General features: G+C 36.5%; 1 protein-coding gene across 3 annotated transcripts; it reads left to right on the top strand.

The window, feature by feature from the left end:
• Positions 1-1,183: 1,183 nt before the first annotated feature.
• On the top strand, positions 1,184-19,646 carry vgll2a (vestigial-like family member 2a). Of its 3 annotated transcripts, none has more exons than XM_028797817.2 (4): positions 1,184-1,503; positions 3,680-3,983; positions 16,050-16,553; positions 18,829-19,646. In XM_028797817.2, the coding sequence occupies exons 1-4, from the start codon at positions 1,420-1,422 to the stop codon at positions 18,867-18,869; spliced, it is 933 nt and encodes a 310-aa protein (XP_028653650.1). In that variant the 5' UTR covers positions 1,184-1,419; the 3' UTR covers positions 18,870-19,646. The 3 variants fall into 3 exon arrangements, with proteins under 3 accessions (XP_028653650.1, XP_028653648.1, XP_028653647.1); XM_028797815.2 differs by having other exon boundaries at positions 18,668-19,646; XM_028797814.2 differs by lacking the exon at positions 18,829-19,646 and having other exon boundaries at positions 1,185-1,503; positions 16,050-18,026.
• Positions 19,647-20,864: the final 1,218 nt, after the last annotated feature.

Raw genomic sequence — 20,864 nt, 5'->3', positions numbered from 1 at the left:
AACAATTCAATAGAAACAACGCTTTAAAATACTGTATCTATTATTTGTAACTTCGTTGTATTTTATAGATTACATCCTTAATAAAATGCTGTGCGAAAGAAAAAGGCAAACTGGAGAAAAAATAAAAACTAATTAAATGACGGAATAAAACTGATTTAAAAGAGTCTGAGACTTTCTGAGTTGATGTTGCAGACTGTGTTTCGATGTCGGTATTTTCTTTCGTATTTCAGAATATAAGATGACATGAATAAACATCCTACTTGAGACAAAACTCATATACGTAAATGTAAAAAGTTTATATGTTATGAATTGAGACAAATTAGAAAATATCAAACATGTTAAACCACCATGTACCACGGTAGCCGTTATTCGTGGTAATGAATAGGATGAAATATCTATCTATCTATCTATCTATCTATCTATCTATCTATCTATCTATCTATCTATCTATCTATCTATCTATCTATCTATCTAGTACAGTGCCTTTCATATTCTATATATCTGCAACATTTATTAGTATCAGCAAAAAATAGTTGCATAAAGCCGAGTGTAATGGCCCACACTGAGCATATTAACTAGAAAAACAGAAGGTCCTGAGGTCCAGAGTCGTCCATATATTAGGTGGCGTTTTAAACGATACAGCCAGTACATTTTCCGTAATTCAAAGTTATACGGACACATTCTTACCAGCCCCACTGGTTTTGTGATAATGCCTAAATTGCATTCCTTTGTACCTCTAGCAGTTGTTTTAAATTATTCTTTGGGTTCCTTTCCACCTGAAGGAAGCTAAATTACCAGATGAAATTTGCAACTGTCATAGATGTAGTTTGTTAAGCAGTAATGCATTTTCATTAACTTTTGGAAACGCATTTCAAGCATTATATTAATTTCTTTGCATTAACTTTGCATGCATTAAATGATTATTAAACCTGTTAAAGCTATCAGCGTATCAGCAGGTGGGAAAGAGGAAGAAGACATTTTTAAACAGAGATGAGGTAGCAGGACATGAACATTGTTAAATAAAATGTGTGTAGTTAGACACAGACATAAATGGTGCACACCTGCCATCCACAAGTCCCGTATGGACAGAAGTTAACGTCTTCTGAAGGAGCAGCCTATTTGGCAGGAGGGTCAACTCGCAAACTTGCTTCAGATTGGCTGGTAAAATCCTCAAGTCAGACGTCAATGCGTTTTGCGTGGGGGTTTAATGGCTTTAGACCAGTTAGCGGTATTCCTAATGTTGCATGGTCGAGGCCGAAAGCGGGAGCTACTTTGTTGCATGGACATTATCAACTAAAGTCGAAACACCTATTTCTTTTTAGATCAACATTTTTCAAGGAATTATCGATGCATTGTCGCCAATGAAGCACCACTTTCCTTCAGTGAACGCTATTCCATAAAGTATAGGCGTCTTCAGCCATGAGCTGCTTGGATGTAATGTATCAAGTCTATGGTCCGCCACAGCCTTATTTCGCAGCAGCGTACACCCCTTACCACCACCAGGTACGTTTGTCAGATTGTTTGAAAAAATGCACAACTGCCAGTACAGCCCTGTTAGCTATGTCTAATAGGATTTCTTTTTCTGTTTTGGGTAAGTCTGTTCCGGAAAGTAACCACTCAAGAGTTAATTTGCTTAATATGTCTCGTTTAGGCTGATGCCACCTTTAATTCGTTATTACATAGCAATCCATTTTTTTTTTATCTGAATGAACGTCTAGGATACATAGTGGAAATCAATGGGTGAACATTAACGGACTAAAGTAGTAATGCAAATAAAAACGTTATGCTATGCCTGCTTAAATGTATTTTAAGTGTGTGGATGCAAAGTGGGAAAGGGAAGGTTAAATGTGCACTGAAAAGTTTTAAGAAATTCAGCGAGCTGTAAGTTTCGTTTGTAGGATCTGCATAGCGCGAGCAACGGGCTAAAAACGTGATGCCTTGCCATATCGCTGGTTAGTTTAATCTGTGTGTGAATAAAAATAAATTCTATCTATCTATCTATCTATCTATCTATCTATCTATCTATCTATCTATCTATCTATCTATCTATCTATCTATCTATCTATCTATCTAATGAGATATGTACACCGACAAAAACACAAATTATAAATAAATATCAAGAAAGATCGTTCAGTCATCTAATTTTCAAATTATTTGTTTATACTAAAGCAACAGCTTATAGTATTGTATATAAAATTGTCAAATTTCAGTAGTATATATTTATTAGTTTATTTCTCTGAGCAAAGTTATGTAAACTTTGTAAAAATATAAAACATAAAATGACTTTCTTCATGTAAATAACGTGCACAGTTAAGGAAAAAATACTTTAAAAATGAATGTTAAAAAAGAATACAGAAGGCTTGTTGCATATAAGAATAACCATCTCGCTAAATTTACTGTACCTTCAATGTTGCATTGTGTCGGGGTATTTAACAACAACACCGGGCACAGGGCAGAAATAACCCTTAGCCATAAACCCAGCTTAAATGTATTCTAACTATAAAACACATTTGTTTGTGACTGTCAGCTGCCCGCAAAGTGACAGTTTTAGCTATGCCGGTAATAATTTCCAGCTGTACTATTAATTGTTATGTTCATAATGACATGCTCTTTTTATTTTTATGTGAACCCAAAGAGTATAAAGAAAGAGATTTCAGTCTGCTTGCATAGGAATTTTTCGATTTTTTAGTTTTTATTCTTTTCCCTATATAATAGTAATTTTCATATCACACATTATACATTTATTGTACGTGTGTTTTACTGAATAGAACGGTTTATTTATAATGTAAAGCCACTCAAACTCAAAGTCCAATTGCGCTTTCCTTTAAAACCCAGGAGGATTTGTCCTTTCCACGTCTTCATTCTGAAAAAGAAAAACCTAGAATTTAAAAAACTAGTCTGGAAATTTGTCCGCTCTGTATGCGTCGGGTAAGCGACATTTTATAGCCCTGTCAAGTGACAAGGTTTTTAACTCCGAGTGAAACTCTGGAGACTAAATAAGCAATCGAGTCAATTTGAAAGATTCGATTTATTGACATTGAAATCGCCGTGGTATAAATGGTTTTAAAATGCTTTGGTAACTGTTTCGACGAAATCGATTACATTTTTAAAAGTATGTGATTCAAGATATGAAATAAAGTCTGATGGTACGTATCTTACAGAACAAATAAATCCACCCGCAGAATGATGTGGTGTGACAAGATGATTAGATCGACAAAAGTGAGGTTTCTTCTCCCGTACTGCGCCCTTGTGTTCGATACGCTATTAGTTCTCAGAGTCTTATTCATCTCCAAAAATGAAAAACTGAAATTAATGACAGTCACTTCTTAATCACAAAGTAAACCAAATTAAAATAACATAATCGATTTTCGTTTCATTTAAGTGTTACCTTTAATCTTTCCAGATGTTCGCAGAGGTAAACTAAATTTACCATATTGGTTAGCTGTGCACGTTTGTTTCGTGGACCTGCATATGCGGTATTACCACATATACCTTTAATTGTGAATATTTCAATGTTGTTGTGGTTGATGTTGTTCCCTCGGATTATATCACTCATGAATTGATTTCAATAGTTTTACAGTCACCAAAGCGGATAAGTTTATTTACGCCTGTTGAGCTGGTAATTCTGTATGCAAAACCTAACACGAATCGTGTTTTTTTTTTTTTTTTTTGCTTGCAGAAATTAGCTTTTTACCCCAAAATGCAAGAAGCACCAGAAAGTGCCAGCAACAGCAACAGTAGTAGCAGCAGCAGCAGCAATTCGTTTTCCAGTCTTTCTGCGCCAACCATCAAAGAGGAAGAATGCACCCAAGAAAAGGAGCGCCCCCCTGAAGCAGAATACATCAACTCCCGCTGCGTGCTCTTCACCTATTTCCAAGGAGATATAAGCTCGGTGGTGGATGAGCATTTCAGCAGGGCGTTGAGCCAGCCCAGTAGCTACGCTCCCAGCAGCAAGAGTACGAGGAGTGGAGCGTCCTGGAGAGGTGAGCAAGGGGTCGCTAGTGTTTGTGCAGGCTACTCGGGTTTAAATGCACATAACTGAAAACATTACCCGGATAGATACAGTATGTAGCAGGTTGCTTGATTTAGGTAAATCCGTTCTTTTCGCAGTTGACAGGTGACAGTTCTGTTGCCCTTGAGAATCTCCCGTAAGGCTTATGCTATAGGTTTGGAATCTATAAGGTTTACGTGAAGGAGGTAGCAAACCGTTAGGTTCAACTAATGCAAATTTGGTAAAACAAATTTAGGAGTGCAGAAAAAGATATGACAATCTGAAAGGTGCAGCTGTCTTACCTTAAGCTGTTAAGGAAGGTTCTAGGAAAATATCATGCTGAAATCTTGCATGTACTGTACCACTCACTGAACTGTATACAATGAAATAAGTTTTTAGAGCAGGCACACAAGGAGTGTTGCACATTTTTTGAGATTTTGGACTTTAGACCCTGAGGTTGTGGATTCAAATCCTGTTAATGACACTGTGTGACCATCCGAGGGTCACTTCACCTCCACTGCAAATGGAACAGAAGAAATATAATCAATTGTAGCTCAAATGTTGCACGCTGTCCAAGAAAAACGTGTCTGCCACTCTCAATAAAACTCTCAGTTTTATTCATGTTACTTTTGCATAATAGATTCATTTGCTCATGCTGATCTGGACTATAGCTCAATGTTACAGGTCTATCAAAAGCCACAAAAAAGAACAGCCCACAATATTTAAGTCTCCAAACTGGCTGATCATAAATCTTTGAACTGGCGGAAGAAACCGGAAACCCCTGCAGGAAACCACAATTGAAGGATTGAATGAACAGCAAGATTGCCATTTAATTGATACATATGAAAGAAATGTTGTCTCATTTGTTCAAAGCCCCTTTGATTCAAATTCTCCAAACTTAACTTCTGAGTGGTTGCATGCATGTATGCCACTCCGTCCTTTCCCCTTATCTTATCAGAGGCTTTCTTGCTGCAACACATTCTTAAAGCCCAGGTTTCAAGAGCGATTTCCATTCTGTTGACAGATCATGATACCTGAGCCTTCATGTTTGTTTTTATTGTCAAATAGACACTTAGTCACAAAGAAAATTTGCTAGTCATGTATTTTTTTATATATTTGTAGAGTCGAGATAAAAAGGTAGATGTTCAACATTTATTCCATACTGTGAAAGTGTTATGTCCCGATTCAACACCTTTTGTAGAGGCTTAATTCCTGAAAAATGTGTAACTGCCTGCAACACCTTTCCTCTCTTTCCCTTTTCTGATGCCACATAACATTGAATTCACTTCTAATTTATTCAATTATTTTTCTTAGTAGATTCTCATTTGCTTGTTTTGTACGGTATCTTGTTATTACTCTTATCCTGTCCAAAGATCAGATTTGATAGACATGGTTAATGAGTCTACCACAGAGCTATCCATCCATCCATTTTCCAACGTGCTGAATCCGAACACAGGGTTACGGGGGTCTGCTGGAGCCAATCCCAGCCAACACAGGGCACAAGGCAGGAACCAATCCCGGGCAGGGTTTCAACTCACCACAGGACACACACAAACACACCCACACACCAAGCACACACTAGGGCCAATTTAGAATCGCCAATCCATCTAACCTGCATGTCTTTGGACTGTGGGACCACAGAACTACCATATGCAAATTGCACAAAAGCTATAAAATTAATTTTAGAAAAAGTTTTTTCCCCCTTTTTCACTATTTCATCAAAGAATATGTAATGGGTTTCCTGTTATACATGTAAGGCATTTTCAGGGTGAATTCTTCAAATAATTCACTGAATTAAAATGATGAGAGTAACCTTATGCACCCTTTTTGTTTAGACTATAAATTGATCATTCATATACAAATCTAATGAGGTGTTTACTTAGCAGACTCGGACAGATTCAGCATCTCTTGAAATGTTCAGTCAGTGAAAATGAAAGACGACCCATCAATTTATGCAGCCACGAATATAAAGACACCAAAAAAGAAAATACATGCGGGCAGTCAGCGTCCTCCTGTTAAAGAAGAGCTTCTGCCTCCCTAAAAGTGGATAAAGTGGGTTAAATTAAATAGATGGACAGATACATTTTCATTCATCTTATATTTTTTATACATATTATGAAAATGAAAAAGAATATATATCATTGGTATTGCTTTAAAAGAGAGATATCATTAATATAACACACTGCTAGTGCTGTTGAATAAATTATTAAACAGAAAACCTTTATTTTATATAGCACCTTTATATAGTAATCACTAAGGCATTTGGCTCGTGTTTACCTTTTTTTTTCATTCATACATAGCACAAGTAGGTCAAATGACTATTTAGGGGTCTCCCAGTCAGCATGGAGAGGCAGAGGTTTTTGCCCTTCTTCCACATTTCCAGGTGTGGTTTCAAATTCTAGGCAGGTTACAGTCAATTTGGTGTTTTCACATTGTGGGTTTTTCTTAAGGCCTTTGTGGTTTTGTTCCTACATCATAGAAACCATGCCTGCTAGGGTTAATGGGAAGTTTTAACCAAACAGGAAAGACCATATAAAATAAACATGATAAAAAACTGATTTCAGTTCATAAACTATGTTTTATGATATATATATATATTTCTTAAACAATTTTATAATTCAATAATATTATAATGCAATTTTCCTTGATCATAAATTAGTAACATATCACATTCAAGCAAATTGTACTGTTACATGTCTAAATTTAAAAAAAAGCTAAATATCAGAATTGAATATTGTAAACAGTTGCACACTGAACTGAGTGGCACAGTTGTGCAGTTATGAAGAGTTATGAACATTGCTGCCTTAGAGTTCAAATTTTGTACTCTGGACCTCTTGCTCATGTCCACCAGAGCTTTCTTTAGGTACTCCAATTTACTCCAAAAACCAGGATTAATAACTTAACTGGTGAATTAAATTGACTCATTGTGATAGAACACAGAGATATGCATATTGCACCTTGCAATGGAGTCATGTACAATATACTGTAGAATTAGTTTTTGCCTTATTTATTCTCTTTGCCAGGTAGATCCCAGCTCATTATGAGCCTCATTAAATCAGTTCATAAAATATGTGAATTATCAATATTTTAAAAATATAAACATACTTGGATGGCACAGTGGTCTCACGGATCCAGCATGTGAAGCCCGGTCATTGTCTGTGTGTAGACGACATGTTCAACTCATTTTTTCATGAGTTTTATTCCAGTTTGGTTGTCTTCCTTTTCCCCAAAAAAGTGTGTGTTACATTAATTGATGATTCCCATTTGGCCCAGTATGATTGTGGGACTTAGTTTGAGTGGGCTCTGAGATAGACTGATGCCTTGTTCATGGCTGGTTCATCCATCCATCCATTTTCCAACCCGCTGAATCCAAACACAGGGTCACGGGGGTCTGCTGGAGCCAATCCCAGCCAACACAGGGCACAAGGCAGGAACCAATCCTGGGCAGGGTGCCAACCCACCGCAGGACACACATAAACACACCCACACACCAAGCACACACTAGGGTCAATTTAGAATTGCCAATCCACCTAACCTGCATGTCTTTGGACTGTGGGAGGAAACCGGAGCGCCCGGAGGAAACCCACGCAGACACGGGGAGAACATGCAAACTCCACGCAGGGAGGACCCGGGAAGCGAACCCGGGTCCCCAGATCTCCCAACTGCGAGGCAGCAGCGCTACCCACTGCGCCACCGTGCCACCTGGCTGGTTCATGCACTGCAAATATATAAATGAATATATACACATTAACACAAGCAAATATATGGGAACTCCATCCATCCATCCATTATCCAACCCCCTATATCCTAATTACAGGGTCACAGGGGTCTGCCGGAGCCAATCCCAGCCAATACGGGGTGCAAAGCAGGAAACAAACCCGGGCAGGGTGCCAGCCCACCACAGTGCACACACACACACACCAAGCACACACTAGGGACAATTTAGGATAGCCAATGCACCTAACCTGCATGTCTTTGGACTGTAGGAGGAAACCGGAGTACCCGGAGGAAACCCACGCAGACACGGGGAGAACATGCAAACTCCACGCAGGGAGGACCCTGGAAGTGAACCCGGGTCTCCTAACTGCGAGGCGGCAGCACTACCCACTGTATACATTTTTAAAGATTTAATTTACAATGTAAGAGCTAATTTAACACTAGAAATTTTTCTGTGTTGTTGGCACCTGATGCTGCCAGGATATCTCCAGCCCCCTGCCAACTTGAATTGAATTTAGTTGGATTGAGAATATCATGTTATGTTTAAATAATGGCCAGGATAGCTCAATTGATAGTTCCCTTTATTAAAATAATTCTTAAAGTTTATAGATAATGTAAAGTCGCTTTTTAAAAATAATCTTGTCTGCTGTAGCAATTTATAAAGTTTAGAGGTGTTTTGTTCAGAGTTAAAGTAATATGACATAATGCACTTTAGAAGTTCAATAACATTTTTTAATCAAACAGATCAGTTTTTTACATATATCTCTGCAAGGCACAATAAGTGCAAAAAAGTAGCCTTGTAGTGCAGGTCCTCAGTCAATGGTCATCACTGACCACACTGGGTCCATCTAATGCCAACTAAAAAAGGAAGGCAGGGAGCAAACTGGCACCAGGTTGGCAGCTGTCAAGAAAAGAGTCTGCCTGAATTTTTCTTCCCATTCTCATATAAGTGAGATTCTGCTTACTAATTCAATCTGCAAAAATATAACATTTAATTTAAGGTTACATTTAATTGTTTCAGATTTGTTTGTGAAGACAGGCTTTGTTCTTTCTATGGGGGCACATTTAGAGAAATTGTCATTCCAAGCACATTTAAATAGTACATGTCAAATTTCCTATGGAAATGTTCTCATTTTCAGAAATACTGGGAAAATTAAAATTTTTTCATTTCTGGAGTACAGTATTAGGTTCTAAATGATAAATAAATGCGAAGTGATAGTGAATGTGCCCATAGCTGGAGCACACAATTGAGTGTGAAAAAGCTTTAAACTCCAGCGGATTTACTTTTATTTGAGTAGCACAAGTGTTATCATTTGTTTAGTGAAATGCGTAACGCTGAATGAATCATTACTAGTAATGTAATGATTACTAGTTCATCACAAGTCTGTAAATAATTTACTTTTCTTCATATTTTACCAAAAACTTTAAAAACGTCTCTTAAATAAAGAAAAGACAACAATTTTTATAGCAATAACAGTATGATCACATGGTAGAAGCGCATTTTGGTGCCCTGGACTAAAATCAAAGCAAAGTCCAATATTGGGATAACAACACTATTTATTTTTATTTGTTGGCAAAATAACAATGGTCCAAAATCAGTAGCAATGCACCTGAGGGCAAGCAGTAGCGCTTGCTGCTAAAGCACAGTATTGGAAAGCAAAAAGAAATATCACTATACCATATAATATCAAAATTTAAATAACATTTTGATGTAGCAATTTTAACATGTTTTAGCAAACTGGTATTTGCAATTTGTTTAACTGTTTTCTTTGAATGAAGCAGCACTTTAAATCGCATGTTCAGTTCACTGAAGCATACCTGTGGTGTCTGCCAAGCAGAAGTGATGGCAGACCACAGCTGTCTTTGAAAAAAGAAAACCCACCTGTCCTTTTTTTACAAATCCAGCTCAGGGTCATGGGGGCCAGAGTTTAGTATAGCTGCATCAAACTCAAAAAAGTACCAGTTCTAGTGAAATTATGTTTCAAATGTACAAAACAGTAAAAAAAAAATGCAGAGAAGCCTGAAAAATTCACACATGAGACTGAATTTAAATATATGAAAATTTGTTTAGCTTCCACAGTACGTTCTCAATGATATCTTCATGAAATGTATTCTTGGATAACATCTGTTTCTCCATCCATTTTCACAGAGGCATCAAATGCAAGGCTGAAATCAAGCCAAGCACCTGGCACGCTCATGTACACTGCGGCATCCACTGACACTCTGGACAATTTAAAGTTTCCGATCAATCTAATGTACACTTTGGGATGTGGGAGGAGGAAACCAGAGAAAGTCAACATGATTGTCATAAGAACCCTACGAACTGCACATAGGCCGAGTCACGGTAGGAACTCAAACCCTAGGAACTGTGAGGCAACAGTGCCAGCCACTGCACTATCTTCACACTCCAGTGCCAGCCGAGTCCCGTTTTTTTTTTGCATTAAAACTAAGCTGGGTCCTACAAACATTGTTTTTGTTCTGCCTTTTAATATTTCATTTTATATCAGATTGCCAAATATTGAGTTTTTTAACCATCATATACAGTAGGTAGTCCTTTTAATTTTTATATGTGATTCTGTTAATATCTGGTAATTATATTTGAAAATATAACAGAAACTTGATAAAAAAACACATAACAAGAAGCCAGCTTATGTTCTTTTCCAGACTTTTGCAAAATATCATGAGAATAGGATGAACAATTTTATTTTGATGTACTCATATATGAAACTTGTTTTACATTGAATATTTAATTTTGTTTTGAAATTTTCCATCAGTTCAGTAGCAATGTAACAGTCTGTCTTTAATTAAATAAGGAGTATGTAATTTTTTTCTTGGTTAGTTAAAGTATATAGTTAATATTCAAATCAATTACAGTATTTATTTATTATAGAAACGTTTTTTCTGTTATTCATATTTAATCTTTGGTGGTAGAATGTGTATTTAAGTACCAGAATCCATTAATTCCTCCACTATCACAATAAAAGGACCAGATGGACATGTCTTAGGCATTGTCTGACTTTTCTTCACCACTTTTGGACACAGTTTAACCTATAGAGTAGATGATACTTGATATTTGTTTATGGCATTCTAGAGTGTTCCATATTTTCACTATTACATGTTTTGTTTTACTTGCCATTCACCTTTACCAGGTGTATTACACTCTATACTTTTTCTTTTTTTAATTCCATTCTTTTGCCTAGTTTTGTTTCTTATGAGTATTCTGCTGTTTCTTCTATTTTGAAGCTAAATTGTGAAGAGAAATATTAATCCAGGCCATGCTGATATTAAATGATCCATTTTCTTTGGAAACATATCCATATTGAAGGGTATGATCACACAACATTGATTTATGAACGGCATTATGAACAGGATTTTACTTTTCTGTTCTCCATTTTTACTTAAACAAACAGTAACGTACATTATAATTGGACTGTTTTTGTTTATTTAGCAGTTTAGAGTCAAATGAAAAGCTAAACTATTTATATTGCATTAATGCAATGCCCATTTATTGTACCCATCCAATCTAATGATCTCCAGAGCCATTACTCCCATAGTACACAGTACAAGATAGGAGCCAACTCTGGATTTAGCACACTCATGCTGGTGAATTAATGTGGTATACACATCTGTGAAATGTGGGAGTAAAACTGAAAAAAAGAACACGCAAACTCTACACGTACAGTTATTATGTTGAGATTTGATCCCATTTTGATGGAGCCATGAGACAGTAGTCCCAAACACTGCAGTGTAGAGTTGTTGATATTAACAGGGGAAAAAAATAAAAATAAATACTCTGCAGTATTCAGTTAAAGTATAGTTTGTGTACGTTTTATTATATGGAAAAGTGTTGTTTTCTTGAAACTGTTTATTCCCTTGATTTACTTATTATAATCATCTTCTAGCAGATGGTGACTTCAGCAAAGGGCACCCCCATGTTCCACTGCATTTACAGTAGTAATACAGAAGTTGGGATTTTAAAATGGCAGGTCAGCCTTCTCACACGTAAAAGAACCCAGGAAACGCTGCCCCTTACATCAACATTTATTAAATAGCAAACAATAAACTCAACAACATTTTTTCTTCTCATAAACATATTTTTCATTAAAATATTGCCTTTTGAAAGTACACAAGGTTGGGGTTAATAGATAATAAAGTTTTACCATGCTGCCCTTGGAGTCTGTAAAGAGGCACATTTCAAACATTTGTGAAACCATATTCAGCAAGTTAATTATGACATAATTGTGATTTCATGTTTTGAAATAAACAAATCATCAATGATAATAACATTCTTAAACCCTCTTAATCCAATTCAGGCTCACAGTGTGCAGGAGTCTGTCGAGAATTTCTATAGCATGCTTTGGGCATAAGGCAGGAACAACCCTGAACGGGTTCCAGTTCATCCCAGGGTCCTCTCCCTCATATTCTCAAACAGCACTTTTTGGGAATTTGGAAGGAAAATCCACATACCTTGAGGAAAAAACATATGGACAATAACCAAATTTTGGATTTGAACCCAGAATAATGGATCTATGAAGCAGTAAAAAGATTTCTATGTCACCATGTTGTCATATACCCAAGAACATCCATTCTAAATATAATACTACTAGTTAGGTTGTTGTTAATCATTTGCACTAATGGGTTGTATTTTGTATTAATTTGTAAGCAGAAGATATTTTCAAAAGAAGGCTGTTAATTACATACTAATAGGAAAGCACAATAATAGACATTGCAATGAGAAATTTAGTACATTGAAATGATAGGAAAACATGACCTGTCCATATAATATGTGTTCTGATGAACCCTATCTTGGCCAACAAGAGAGTAAGATAATTGCTTTGCAGGATTGCCACACATTTTGTATCCATAGCAAATTATATGAAGTACATAATTTGTACTGTAATATAGCTGAAGCTCCTAGGTCCATAACGTTGTCGGACCTGAGCACTCTATTACAGGTATCATACCTTAAACAGTGGGCGTGTGCTTTGCACTTGTTCTTCAAATTGTTAAAGAGCCAGTCATTTTGTCATACTGAAACACTGCTAATAGTCTATTCAAAAACATTACATACATGAGTCGTTGAAATTGTTAGATTTCATGTGATATCTTTTCAATCCACTACAGCATAATGCCAAATTAAAATTGTAAGATCCTATTTCCTTTGTGCAGGCTATAAATTCAGTAGTTTCCAGTTGCAAGTATTTTAAGAATCAGTACATATTTTATTTCAGTAGCTTTGAAAATACTTGAAAATGGTAAGGTAATGATATGTGTGAAAAAACAAATGCATTCTGTTTAATCTCATTTCAGAATTCAAACCAACAGTCCACACACTTCATTGCACCTTCATGAGTGTTTGCTTATTTGAAATCTGGAAAAGTAAAGACACACTGAAAAATTCTAACAAATATTTTGCTTCCTTAAATAACGTGTTTGCTGACTGGCAAATGATGAATGCAATACAAACTGAGAGGTTGTATTCATAATACTGAAATATATCAAACAAGGTATGTTCAAAACACAATAATCTAGGCTGCCTGTAATAGTAAAAGTCTAAAAAGTGGACGCAAGTCACGTCTGCAAAAGACTTTGGGATGTCCATTGTTACCTACTATAGGAAGCAATTGTCAAAATAAAATTTATCTAGTAAAATGTATTATTCTTCTAGAAAAGGTGTGATGATGAAAGGAAAAAGTCTTCTGTATTAAGTGAAGGTTTCTTAAGTTCATCACAGTGATTGCTCTCTATGAAAAAAAAGGTTGTAGATACATGATTTGGACAAAATTGTGCCAGTAAATGTTTATTAGCAAAACCCCAATATGTATTTCTATATTCACATTTAAAGTTTAATTTGAGCATGTACTTAGCATGTGTTTGAATATGTATACGATAGATAGATTGTGATAGAGGTGTGAGTGTGAGACAGGCGAGGAGGGGAAATGGCATGGGAGGCATGCCAAAAGTCATCTTCAAAGCCGCCTCAAAAACAATGACAAAATCTGAGAAGCAGGCTTAACGGGAATGTGTTTAAGAGAGGGTGCACCGGTGAAGAAACATTCACACACACTCGAATGCTGAGGAAAGCAGCTGCATATTTTTTAATTATACTATTACCTGTCTAGTAAATAGATAGATAGATAGATAGATAGATAGATAGATAGATAGATAGATAGATAGATAGATAGATAGATAGATAGATAGATAGATAGATAGATAGATAGATAGATAGATAGATAGATAGATAGATAGATAGATAGATGTGCTCATCTGTTGAATGTGGGACTAAAACTGCAGTATACAGAGAAAAAAAATCTGGTCGTGAGTGTCAATAGGAACCAAGTTACCTGAACTCTTCTATAACATTTCAATAATTATTTACTGCTCTGATCTTTCTGATCTTTGCTGATCTTTCTGATCATAAAATAGGTCATTACAATAGCAATTGATGAGAAGAATTCACAATTAATTGCAGAATTGTGGTATTTGAGGGTTCCTCTAGAGTGCCTGTTTCTCTTGTACGATTTGGCTCAGAAACTAATCAATACATCATCATCTCAAAACCGGCTTGAATCTAATTGTATATTCTCTTAATGTACTTATAATTATCTTCTAGCAGATGGTGGCCAGCAAAAGTCACATGCATGTTTAGCTGCATTTATGGTAGTAATATAGAGGTTAAGAGTTTTTAAAAGAGCTCATTGCTTTTTTCAAACTTTTTTGAACAAGTACCACTCCGCGAGGACCAGTAAACTGAAGTACCACTGTCAATGAATCGTTAATTTACGCCCATGTTGTTTTGAAGAAAAAGTCACTATAATCACTATAATGACTATAATTATGACGTTAAAGTGATATTAAACTAATTAAGGAAATGGGTGCCCGCACTAATAAAAGCCGGCTTGGAGTCTTCCACACATTTACAGTAGTATACTTATACTATATATGATTATATGCAACATATTGGCATTCTAGCAACATCGATTCGTGGAAAATAAAGGACCACACGAGTACCACTTGGCATGACTTGAAATACCACCAGTGGTACACGTACCACAGTTTGAAAACCGTGGCTATAGGTAGTGCAGTCTTTAGTGCTGATGCCTTTCAGATCCAGCATGATTGAATTACCCACAACCAGTCGCTGTCTCCGTGGAGTTTGTATGCTCTCCCATTTTTTAAGCCATTCTTTATTCAAGCACTATTTTTATTTTTTTTGCACATAACTAAAATATTTGTGTTAAGTTAACCATCCTCCCTAAACTGGCCCTGTGTGGATGTATATGTGAGAGGGTGCTATGATAGAGTGGTGGCCAGTCTAGGGTTGGCATCAATCTTCCTTATGCTGCTGCTGGGGCATGTCTCCTTTGCCCTGAATGTAATTAAGAAGATTTCAAAATGTTATTTCTATAAATGTTCTTATAATTTGTTTAATGTTAAGAAGCCACTAAATATTTAAGTATTTTCTGTGTTTGGCACCATTTGGTATGTATCTGATTTCATGTGTTTCAGCTAACAGCATGCTGGATAACATAGCAAATGAGGTGGTGGAATTTCACACAGTATTTTTGTACTTTTTATTTCCATTAGGTATTTTAGGCACTATGCTCCTTCAACATTGAGAATTCTTTGCATTTAACTGAAAAAAAATGATTTAGCTTTTATCGCTGTTTTCACACTTGGTGAATCGAAATTGACTGCCTATGTTGGCCTGAATGACCTGGCCTTATTGTAACTCTTACAGCTGTCACTGCCAGGATTGTCTCCAGCTCCCTATGAGCCTGTCTGACATCCAGCAGGTATGAAAAATGAATTATTCGCTACAACAAAAGTGCATTACATGATCCGTGCCATGCCTGAGTTCATTTACGCACAATGAAATATTTGCGTTATAAAAAATATTTTTATATGCATTTTTTTAAAAAAGTGTTAGGCTAGTATTAATTTCGCTTTTATGTTTTAAGTTTGGTAGCCAATGAATTTGAAAGTAATTTATCTTAACATGCAACCTGTTAGGTTTCTGTTTCATGATGTATCTACTAATGAAAATGTAGCATGAGATGGACCAAATAATTTTGTTAAAAAAATCAAAATGTTAGTGGCTTTGGTTTAAAAGAGAAATGAAAGTGATATGAAAGCAGAAATTCAGGTGAGTGATCACGACAGGTGGAGCGTCCAGAGAAAAAACATAGGGGGAATGTTATAGGGATTAGAGGGACTTCTCCATAGCCCTTTAATTTTTTTTTATCTTTGAAAGAAATATTTTTTTCTAGAATTGTATTTTCACTGAGAAGTTTAGACATATTTATTTATTTATTTTTTCCTAAATCTCCTTGCATTGCAGATGGATCATTCCCAATGAGCCAAAGAAGTTTTCCACCTTCTTTCTGGAACAGCACGTACCAGCCCTCAGTCACGGCCACCTTAAGCAGCAGTCTCAGCAGTGCTTTAGGGGCCTCTCACACTGAGATTCCCTTCCCTACAGACCCTTACTCATCTGCCTCATTACACAGTCATCTACACCAGGGGCCTCCAGAACCATGGCATCATCCTCACCACCATCACCACCCCTACTCTCTGGGTGGGGCCATCAGCACACAGAGCTCTGCCTACCCACGGCCCAGCATGCACGATGTCTACAGCACTCATTTTGACCCTCGCTACAGCTCTCTGCTAGTGCCATCGATGAGACCACATCGGCTAACTCCAGCCACTGTTCCAACTCCTGGCTCATCGCAATGTGACATTGGAAAAAGTGAACCAGGAACATCAGCCTGGACAACCCCAGGTGCCTTCTCTGGACCAGGGGCAGATATGGGACAAAGCCTGGGCCTAAATGTGGATGCAGGTAAACTGGGAACCTGTGTACAGTACGCAATTCAGAACCAGCTCCAGTAGCATGGAGGTCATCACTTACCCACTCATTTCAAAAATTAGCATTATTGCCATGATGGTTAAATGGATATTTTTATATGCTTTATGCCCAAACATAACAGTTGTATTTGTCAGAATTCTATTGTTATAGAAAATGTCTGTGATGTTTATATTTAAGTCCCCGTAGCTCATCTGTAGTTGCAACTATCAGTTCTAGCTGAACCTTAATTTTCTTCCAAACATAAAAAATAACACACATCACATAAAGAATTAACCATCACTCTCTCCTTGCCTGTTAAATAAAGTACTCAGAGGCTTATTCAATACAGTATTGGCTTCGTGAAATTTATTTTAAGGAAAAGGAAAGACGGCCCTCTAAAAGTATACAGCTTGCAAGCCTACCAGTCCCCTGAAAAGTACCAGTTTGAAATCATTAATTCAGATTGTAAAAGGTGCTGTGGCTTACTGATTTTGCTTCTCGTTGCACATCCTGTCTGAAGCATGTCAACTGATCTGTTTGAAGCCATTCGCAATGCAGACATTGAGTCAGGAGCTTGCTGAGGTCAAATTCTTTCAGTTTAATTCTGTAGCACATACTACTGTATATACTTTACTCAGCATAGGTTTTGAATGCTTGGGTCTTAACCATTTCAAGGATACTATTGAAAAAATACAAACAGCTAATAATAAACACATAGATATGTTGATTATAGATATAATTATTATAGCTTATATTACTATATTCAGGCATTTTTCTGCTTAAAATGCACATTCTTATTTATACAAAGTAAATTCAGTTATGGCTATGTTCAAATGTTTGAAACTTGCTTCTGTGTGTTTGAGAGGTCAGGAAATTCTGTGTTCAGGTTTGTTTCCGATTTGATGTGTTTTTAGCATCATTATATTTGACTCACCTTTGTAATAGTTGTTTTGAGGGTTGCTTGCGATTGTTCGTTAGGACGGCTGAGAATGTGTGACACGTGACATGTAAAAGGTCACTGTCATGCACTTCCTGGTTTGCCCAGGTTTGTATTTATTCTTCCTAAAAAGTCTCGTTTTTTTTTTGTCCTTCATCCTGATCCTTGATTACAAAATATTTTCTGTCCTTTGGCCATGTCTTTTCATCTTATGTTTTGGCTCACATTACATGCATATCCTAGATTTTGACTCTCTTTCTAAACAGAGTGTTTTTGCGCACTGAGCTTATTTTTTAGATTCTGGATCTCCTGGTAGTTGAGCTAGGCTAGTTTATACTGTTTCTTTTCTCCTTAATTCCATTTCCTTTCAAAACTGCTGCTAACCTGCGCAGTCAGTATATATACTGGTTAAATCTGGTTCATAAAAAGGATGTATATGAAGAATTTTTTTTTTAGTGTGGACACTACTGCATAACATAACATTCTCAGTCTGCTTAATACATTTCTGGGTTGCGGGGAACCGGAGCCTGTTTAGTTGATTGTTAGACCACACACACACAAGCACATGAGGCAAATGTAAAACTGTCAGTCAGTCTCATGCACATTTGTTTGGGATGTGGGAGGAAAGTCAGAGTACCTGGAACAAGACAAAGGCAAAGGCAGAACATATAGACTCCAGACAGGCAAACTCAAGATGTTAAATCTCTAATACAGCCATACTAACCATTGCATTATTTCATATATTTATAAACTCAGAAATCTCACAGCATAACGGTTAGAGATTACACTTTTAATGTTAATCTTTTTCCTTCCATGCACATATGATAAAAGCATTTTGTTCTGTAGAGTGGCAGTGCATAATTGGAATAAAATATACTTTTTATTAAACAAAACTTCTACTACTTCTACTTGAAGAAAAACAATACGATTCCAAACCAGAGATGCCAGACTTGCTGTGTAAATTTCCAACTGTGAATGCAACTGCTGTCTTCTCACTGTCAAATGAAAATCCTGCAGCTGCTTGATGCCATCATTCATATACTTTACTTCTTTTTCTGGTGTGCCTTCTCCCTCCTTCCATCTCCATTGCTTGAGAGAGCTTTTTCCTCTGCTTGTCTCCCTGTCCTTAATATACTTTTTTCTGTCCTTGTTCTCTCATTTCTTCTCTCAGGATTGCAGCCTACGGACAAAAGCAAGGACCTGTACTGGTTTTAAAGTACTGTACTACTACACCTACCTCCTTTGGCTGCCTTGTAAATCTTCTTGTAGAAACAGTAAAAATAAAAACACATAAAAAACAATTTCTGTAACGGATGTTGGTCTTGGTTTCAGCTCATCGTTATTCTCTTTGTGGAAGAACTCTTCTGAGCTGATTTCTGCTGCCGTCAAAATGCTTCAGAGAGAAAGAAAGAAGGTGAAATTGATCATTTGGTCACCAATCATACCGTGTGCTTGATCAGTGCAAAGGCAAACCAGAGGCAACGGATTCAAATGCATTCATGGTGCAAATCTGTCCCATCCTTTGATTATTGTAAAATTCTTTTTTTTTTAATTTAAAAGATTGTTTCAATTTAAACCTGGCAGTATATGTGGAAGGGATTTTCTTAAGAAGATATTTTTTTTACAAACTGTCATAAACTGATGTGGATTGAGACACTTCTGGAGGAAGGTCAAATGAATTTTGATCCACTGTGAAAAAAGTTTAAGTGTGAGACAAGCACTAAGGGAAAAAGAAAAAAAAATGCTGTATGGCTGTGGTTTGACATAAGATGGGGGTTTACTTGAACCACCTGACTTCATATGACTCCCGCACAGCTGTCGGAGACAACTGTTCAAACTCAACAGACTTACAATTAAGGTGGCACTTCTTTGAGTTTGAGCAAACAAGCACTCCGGGCCTCGGACAAGGAGCATTTTGTGAAATCTGGACCCTCCCCCTTCATAAAATAAGAGAGCCTTCATAGGGAACAACTGGACAAAGCAGCAGGAAGGAAGATCTGCAAAGACCACTGTGTCGACACATGAGCTTTGTGACTCTGCGCTTTACTCTGTGTGCGTGTTGTTGTCTTACTGTCACTTTAGTTATTGGAAAATATTCAAAAAGACATTTGTAACTAGAAGTGAGCTGTATTAAAGATCTTTATTACAAAGGTGTTTGAGTCTTCAGTGGTTGCATGCATGCCAAACACAGCTAAATCTGTGGCAGTTTATAAAGTGTGTTTATGGTACAAGCATACAAATCTCGTAGCCTATTTATGAGAACTAGTATAAACCTTTCAGAGATATGGGTTTTCACATGAATATTTAAAGTTTTATATCATCACAATGACTGATTCCACTTGAAAGTATCGCCTGTAATGATGTTTTCAAAACTGAAACGTTCGGACTTGGCGTCCTGTATTTATGAATTAAAAAATTGAAACTATGATGTAATTATGGAATATAAAATGTATAAATTATGACTTATTATCTTGTAATATTTATTTCATCATTAAATACATCCATCCATTTTCTGCACCCGCTTTTTCCATTACAAGATTATGTGGAACTAACGCTTATGAAGTGCAAGGCAGAAACTAACAATAAATGGGACAGCAGGCCATCACAGGGCAAATCACACTCAGTCAGAACAGGACAGTTTGGTCTCGCCAGTAAACTTTACTCCCATATTTAGTCAGTGAAGGCCACACATTTGAAATATTGTGTCTCTATTCATCTTTTCTATTTTTATATTTTCAGTGTGGGAATACCTTTTACTTTCTCCTTTTGAAAATTAAATTAATTCTGTGTTAGCCCTCCATTAATCTATACATGGCATATGTTAGTGAAGGGGGAAGACACTAGAGTACCTGGAGATAAGCCACCCAACATGGAAGGGAATGTGCAAACTCCGCACAGACAGTGACCTACTGTAGCACTTAGAATTGTAAGGCAGCAGTGCTATGCCATCCATAATTAGATAGATTTAATTTTTTTTAGTTTAAATTTTGAAGGAACTATGTTCCCATTGTGAATTTCCCCTTGGGATTAATAAAGTATCTATCTATCTATCTATCTATCTATCTATCTATCTATCTATCTATCTATCTATCTATCTATCTATCTATCTATCTATCTATCTATCTATCTATCTATCTATCTATCTATCTAAGGTAATTTTAATGCCACAGCTATATTTGTTTCTATTGCATTTAATTGTGAACTTAGACATAAAGTAATGATATTACTGTGCTATATACAGTGACTAAATGTTTATTCATCATCTGCTTGTTAAATAACATAAAGAAATTTGCACAACAAAAGCATACGTTACATGTAGGATCTAATCCTTTATTTACAAATATTTGGTAGAGAGATTTATATACCCC

The sequence above is a fragment of the Erpetoichthys calabaricus genome, chromosome 3 (genome assembly GCF_900747795.2).
Source record: "Erpetoichthys calabaricus chromosome 3, fErpCal1.3, whole genome shotgun sequence".
Lineage (NCBI taxonomy): Eukaryota > Metazoa > Chordata > Cladistia > Polypteriformes > Polypteridae > Erpetoichthys > Erpetoichthys calabaricus.
This window is presented reverse-complemented; position numbering and strand designations above follow the sequence as displayed.